General features: G+C 41.3%; 1 protein-coding gene across 1 annotated transcript; it reads right to left on the reverse strand.

Annotated features, from left to right (window-relative positions):
• Nucleotides 1-2,535: 2,535 nt before the first annotated feature.
• On the reverse strand, nucleotides 2,536-6,469 carry LOC133912818 (secretory carrier-associated membrane protein 4-like). The gene is made up of 13 exons (XM_062355738.1): nucleotides 6,151-6,469; nucleotides 5,153-5,218; nucleotides 4,957-5,067; nucleotides 4,776-4,838; nucleotides 4,573-4,606; nucleotides 4,354-4,476; nucleotides 4,119-4,181; nucleotides 3,809-3,902; nucleotides 3,635-3,680; nucleotides 3,482-3,549; nucleotides 3,318-3,366; nucleotides 3,055-3,120; nucleotides 2,536-2,939 (listed from the first exon to the last, which is right to left on the reverse strand). The coding sequence occupies exons 1-13, from the start codon at nucleotides 6,217-6,219 to the stop codon at nucleotides 2,853-2,855; spliced, it is 939 nt and encodes a 312-aa protein (XP_062211722.1). The 5' UTR covers nucleotides 6,220-6,469; the 3' UTR covers nucleotides 2,536-2,852.
• Nucleotides 6,470-7,032: the final 563 nt, after the last annotated feature.

Consider the following 7,032-nt stretch of genomic DNA (forward strand, 5'->3'; position numbering starts at 1 on the left):
TAGATGTTCACATCAAAGCATTTTTAAGGAGGAATATTTTGGTGCAAAAAATTTGTACACACCAGATAGTCCGGCGATGAAGAGGAGTGTATACCGGAGGCTTCACCGGAACATTTTCCAGAAGGTTTTCAGTGAAGAGAGGAGTTGTACACATCAGATGGTCCGGTGATCAGAAGATTGTACACACTGGACTAATGCACATTGAGATGTGGCTCGGTTGGCTCAAGTATACAAACTGGATAGTTCGGTGATGGAGTTCAAGGTTACACTGGAATATCTGGTGTTCACATTGAGATTAAGTGGGGTTCCAACAACTAGTTTTTGCTGTTGTACACGCCGGATGGTCCAGTGTTTGTGCTGCTGTTAACATCGAATCATCCGTTGTTCACAATCTATTTGAGCTGTTGGAACAACAGTTAGTTCATGGGTTTGAGGCTATAAATACCCCCACTCGGCCATTTAAGAGTTTTGGAGTCCATGGAAGCTCAAAGACACTTGAGAAGACATCCAAGCCACCAAAGTGCTAAAAGTGATCATCTAAGGTAATTAAGTACAAGATTAGGGAGTGATTAGTGCTAATAGGCTTAGAGAGAATTGTTGCTAGGTGTTGCTGCCTAGAGAGGGTATCAAGGAGTGATCCTACATTGTACCAAGTTGTACGCTGGCACCTTGGAGTCTTAGTGACTTGATTGCACCGTGAGCCTTGGTGGCTCATGCTTGTTGACCCTCCAACTTGGTGTAGAGCGGCGGCAAAACTCTTCTACGAGGACGCAGAGACCCTTGCCTTGGTGGCTCAAGCTTCGAAGTGAAGACGACGACAAGTGACCGAAAGGAGAGGCTTGTGGTGAGGCCATATCGTGGTTACTTGGTGGCTCAACCTACTTGAGGCTCAGACAATCTCCAACCATATTCCCTTCATTTCGTTCCCTTTCCGATTCTCTTCCCCGTTCCTATTCCCTTTATTTTCTCCCATCTCCAATAGCTTCCCTTCAAGGGGAATCGTGAAGGGAAAGGAGAGAGAATCCCGTCCTGGAAGGAATGACCTTGGGAATCCCTTCGTGACGGGAACTGTGAAGGGAAACTATTAGAGCGCTGAAGCGAACGAAAATCCCTTCACGACGGGATTTTCGTCCTCGAAGGGAAACGGTTGGGCGTGGTCTTAGGTGGCCCAAAGGCCGTGACCGGGTGCCATCTAGTAGCTATAGTCTAGGTGGCTGCTCCAACGTGGACTAGGAGTGGCGTTTATGCCATCAAAACTACGGGATAAAAATCTCTTTTGCCAAGTTTGCTCTCTCTACCTTATTTACGTTTTCGTATTTAGTTTCTTGCAATCTATCATTTGCATGTTTAACTTCCTAGAGTAGTATGCTAGGATTAGCTATAGGTTGCAAACCTTTTGAACGGTAGAGTAGACACACTAGATGAACTACAACATATTTAGATAGAAATTGATATTGGTTTATCTTGTAGAGTTTTTTAGCCGATTAATTTTAGATGTCCTAACTGATCTCCCTCTTAGAATATCACCGATCCCTACACCAAATATAATTTACTATCCATGGTTATTGTGAATGCATGTAACAAAAGTATTTTTTTCTTGCCAAACTTTATCAAGTTTAAAGCATTTATCCTTAATGGTCATGATTCATGTTCTATTATTCTACTTTTTATTACCTGCACTTTAGTTATTTTTAGTTATATAAATTTTTAGCAACTTCTACTGTAGGCCTATATTGAACTAACAAATGCAATATCAGAACGTTAAATAAATATATATATTACCATCGATTATATGAAATGTCATAAATTTACTACTGTGGATGAATTTAAGTATGAATAAGAAAAAATATATTAAGCTGATTATGAAATATGGATTCATTGTAACATCTATATTTTGTTCTTCTAAAAAATAAAAAAATATTAATCAATATTAAGATATTTTAACAAGAATCAATACAGTATCTTCTAGAACCAATTCAAATTTATCCCTCCTTGCCCCCCCCCCCCCCCGGCTCTGCCCCTGGCAACAAAGTCCTTAAAGTATATTTCAAAAAATTCCATTTTTGACCTATAATTACCAGGTAGACCTTAGCAAAAACCTACTTGAGCCAAGCCAGAAGCTCTTTTCATTTCAGGGCGAAATTTGCAGCCGAAGCCTGGCCTGGTAAGGCAAAATAGGATGTCGAGCTTGGCTCGTCGTCCCTGAATGTTCTACATTGAAACTAAATTAAAAACGGGTTCATATGAAGACTTGTTTTTTTCAAAACAGCCATTTCACTGCCATGCCCGACCTTTATTATTGGCCTTGTTGCCAAGTCGGGCTCAATATGTGTCAAGGTTGAGCCTATTTCGCTCTTGTCTAGCAAGGGTATATCTAGAATTTTTCAAAAACACTATTGGGTCAAATCCATGTTTATTCAACCTCCAACTCCAATCCTGTTCAGTTCAGATATGAGAGTAATCTGAGCTCTACATGTAAACATGCAGGAGTGAGAACAATTTGCAATTGTATTGTCACTAAATAGTAAGAAAACATTTGCACAACAGGGAAAAAATTGTGCATATGGAACAAAACCTTACAGGTTTGTGTGTATACGATATTACACTAATATGGCAGGATCAAAATCAATCTCTCAAGGGCACAAAATCAGCTGAAAGTAAGAAAATTCTGAACAAAACTGGCAGAACTCCTGCCAGCTTCACATTCAAGAAAAGGAAAAGAAAATTCTGAACAATAACTGTTGTACACCAACCCAACCCAACGTATGACGTAACCACAATTCTACATGGTTGTTGATTTACATGCATTTCTGATTAAGCTATACAGTATATATATTCACTCATGTACTGTCTCAAAATGCTGTTCTCGCTGCGCTGCGTACCGCCTCCCGCTTCATCTCTGCTTCTTTCCCACTGCCCCGAAAGTACAGGTAAACACGCTGCAGGGAGTAAAACATATAGATGAGTACTTATAGGTTCCCAAACGGCCTGTTCCAAACAGTGAAGGTATGGTATCAAGAGAAGATAAAAAGCAGTGGCAGGTAGTGACTTGACCTGAATGACCCACATGCTCAGCAAAGACTCGAGGCAGAACAATGCAAATCCAATAAAGTAGAAAATCTGCAGGTCAAAATAGTATACCACGCAACAAAATTATTTGTTATATGTTAAAACAAAATTATTTGTTATATGTTAAAATAAAACATGGTTTGTGACGTATGGATTTATTTTGATGTATATATGGATCATTTGTCTTTGGAGGAAATATAGATAATATCATCTGGAATTCGGATTTAGGTACAGTCAAACTCACTCACCCCAACAATTACACTGTTGCCTATCAAGCTGATTGCTGGCAAAATCCCACTGCACGAGTAGTAGGAAATTAGATTTGAATTCTGATGTACCTCAAGAAAGATGTCTCAATAATAGTGGAAATGACATATGTTCCAGCAAAGTATAGTCTGTGTAGAAAACCTACGTCAATGATTTTCCGACAAAGAGAAATGAAGGAGAAACGGCTGCATAGACACAGAAAGCGATATGAACCTGTTTGGAGTAAGAAAAAACAGGTGAGATGCATATGCTTTTCGGCCACACATTATATTTTGCAGCAATGTCACAGGAAGCTCACCAAGTAGAACAGGAAAAACCATCCAAATTTCAGAGCACTCTCATTCCTGTAAATATGTGTTGTAGACAGAAACTATGAGGCTATCTGATGCTTAATAAAATTCGGAATTCAGACCCACACCCTGAAATATTATTCAACAAAACAATGTGTGAGGACGAGTAGCATCGTGTTTACCTCATGGCACGGTAAAGTGGTCGATACCAAAGATAGTAGGCACCTGGGCATCCAAGAATAAAGTATATGACTGCAAGAAACCATATCTTAGGACCTGCATCAAGGAACAAAATAACACACATGCAAAAGTTAGAACCATATGCATGGGTTATGAGTTCATGATTGCATACAACACTTCAACATGGAAAGGTATCCTTAGTTCAATGAGCCTTTTTACCTGAGGTACCAAGAATAAAAAATTAAGGGGTACCAGATTTTCGTATCTAGGTAAAAACTGATGTTTTAGGAATAGAAATGTTAATCAGCATACCTTCCCCTTTTATCCAAGCAGCGGTAACACAGATGATGTTCCAAAACAGGCACATGATCAATCCTACCAGAGTGCCAGACATAAGAAAAAGCAAATTACCGTTGTGCACCATAGGTACATGTTTCAAAGGTATCGACAGTATAATGAACTAGTACATAGTATGAACTGCATTACCCCATGGATTGATCATAAATAATAGGGATGCCATTTTTAAGAATGGTAAAAAGTCACATACCTAAGAGTGACGCGAAGGCGACATATTGTGTTCGTTGCAAATGGACAGGTATCTCATTGCCGATATCATGATGAATGATGGGGAAAAACGGAGGCCAGTTTTTCTCTTCCAATACAATGCCAGCTGCAAGAGAAAATGTGTAACAATTCTTTATTATAGGAAGTCTTCGCGAATGACATCTAGAAATAACAAAATAATGTCAGAACATCGAGACTACACCTCGTGCTGCGGCCTCTTCTCTTCTTTTAATTTCCTACATGGAGCAGAACAAAGCTTAATAAAAAATCAACAGAAGCCGGTGGAAACTAGGTAACTACTTCTAGAAAAACTTTGCCCAGATCATGTTAGAAAAGATGGTTTCCACAATGCCAAGAATCAACATGCAGAAGTAGAAGTCTAGTCTCTGTATTGGATTCAGGTACCTTCTCACGCCGGTATAACTCAGCCTCCTTAGCCTGTAGCTCCTTCTCCCTTGTCTTCATGTCCTGTGTATATTTAACGAGCAAGACGGGATTACTTTCACTATGTTACTTGCTTCATCTCAATAACATCCATCTAGCTACATGAATCAAAGTTTTTAGATCTAGAAGGTCGTGTAACTACCTTGTTTGAGTCCATGGGGATATCCACTGGGGTAGCAAAGTCATTGTAGAAGTCAGCTGGCTCAGGGGAAAGCGGCGAAAGGCGTGTGCTCGGAGGAGCAGGGCGTGATTGCTGCACCAACATGACGGCATATTCACATGATCATCCATCTACGAAAGCACTGGTCACTGAAATTTTCAGTGCACTGCTGACTCACCGATGTGTAGAATGCACCTCCGGAATAGCTGGACTGAGCAGCTGATGCTCCTCTTTTAGCTTGGTCCTGGAGAAAAGAGCGGTATGAGTACAGAATCTCTGATAACTGAATTCCTCTTGTTCCTGAAAGCACCCAACTACTGAAAAGGACAAATTCCTTGATTTCTGTTCAGAAATCGTATTTCCCCAAGATCAACCACATATTTGCATGTATCCTATGCAACCTTTCTTTATTCTTTTAATTTTTGGAACTTAGAAAGATATGAAAGGAATATCAATAAGAACTTGACCACACATATAATAAACTCTCATGGCCATGGGCTCATGGTACAAGAAACAGGGTTTGCAAGCAACCAGCCAACCGCAGCAGGAGTTCCATTTACCAGGGGATTCGGTAAGCTCTATTACCACTTTAACAGCGGTAAACAGGGATTTCTTATAATCTTTCGCTCGGAAGTTTGAAATCGAAATTGTACTTTGAAAAAGGTAACCGACAAAACTCTGAAAATAGAGGCACTTGGCTGGAAGTTCTGCCAAATTTTGTTCTTTTGTTCAATTTTTTTTTTTTTTGCGAATGAAAGTTTATTGTTTTATTTTGGCTGGTATTAATTTTTCCTTTTCTGTGTGTACCGCCGGAGTTCAGCTTCCTGTGCATGATCATGTTGCCGACTTGTTAGAAACGCCAACATATCAGACTGCCAGAATTACAGAGCATGTGATCACGTCTGCGTCTCGAAACTACAACTAGAGCTACAGCCGACAACCTCCTCCCCCCTCCCCCCCCCCCCCCCCCGAATTTTAAGTTGTTTTGGTGCAATTAAACTTGGCGTAAAGTATGGTCACAGAAGCTTGGATTCTGCGCAGTTCCAGAACTCATCAACAGCAGGAACTATGATAAATCAACTCAAGACGAGTACAAACAGATTTATAAGCAATCAATAAAGCAGGGGACTGACGAAACAGGGGAGGAGCTGGACCTCATCGCCGGCGAGAACTTACCGCGAAAGGGTTGACCTCGTTGGCGCCGTCCTCCTCGAAGGGGTTGTCGTACCTCGACCTCCCCGCCATGGATCACTCCCTGTCCCTGATCGACGCTCTCCTCTTCTCCCCTGGCCCTCTGCTCTTCCTCTCTTGGTTCCTTCCTATGTTTTGAGGTCAGCAAAGAGGAGCAGGTGCAACGCAAGACGGAGCCCTATTAGACCTCAATTCCTCCTGTATTCTACTTCTAGAAAAAGATAGGGACTAGAAGAAGCTGCAGTTGGTGAGGTCTTCGCACGGAGTTGCATCATCAATCGCGTCTAGAACGAGAAGCTGGGGGCCATATAAACCGAGGAAAACTTTAGCGGAGTCCACGTGGATTTATCCGGCCTCCGGCCGTCAGCTTTTACTGATCAGCCGCTGCAACGAATGGACTTTTTGTTTTGCCGCCCCAGCCACGCCAACTTGACAGCGACGGCGAGTAATATGAGATTCGCTGCTTACATGGACACCGCCACAAAAGAAACCTTTCAGGTCACACATTCTTACAAATTACAATGTTGAAAACTCACCAGGTTGCAACAATGATCAAGAAAAAAAGGCATATGTGCTTATAATTACAAAAATAAGAGCATACGTATATGGGTGATGCACATGCCTGCCGAAAGGGCTAATGGCTAGCATCTGGAGCCACATTTTAAACTGTTCTTTTTATCTCCTTCGCCTTTTCAGGATTGTAGTTTCAGCTAGCAAAGGAATTCCGGGAGGCAAAATGTCACATACGCACATGTCTTCTGGAGCTGCTGCCATCAACAGCTGTAAATTAGGTCACTCGTCACACCAAACTAAATTCACAATCTTGATCTTTCTCCCTATGACGTCGTTTCTCCGAACCCACTTGTC

This window comes from Phragmites australis, chromosome 3, assembly GCF_958298935.1.
Source record: "Phragmites australis chromosome 3, lpPhrAust1.1, whole genome shotgun sequence".
NCBI classification, from domain to species: domain Eukaryota; kingdom Viridiplantae; phylum Streptophyta; class Magnoliopsida; order Poales; family Poaceae; genus Phragmites; species Phragmites australis.

What these genes read in the sequence shown, in the direction of transcription:
- LOC133912818 (XM_062355738.1), bottom strand. Translation starts at nt 6,219, where the DNA reads ATGGCGGGGAGGTCGAGGTACGACAACCCCTTCGAGGAGGACGGCGCC. An exon ending in ACGAGGTCAACCCTTTCGCG is followed by an intron (nt 5,219 to 6,150) that starts GTAAGTTCTCGC and finishes TCTTTTCTCCAG; the next exon opens with GACCAAGCTAAAAGAGGAGC. An exon ending in GCAACAGTGTAATTGTTGGG is followed by an intron (nt 3,121 to 3,317) that starts GTGAGTGAGTTT and finishes TTTGACCTGCAG; the next exon opens with ATTTTCTACTTTATTGGATT.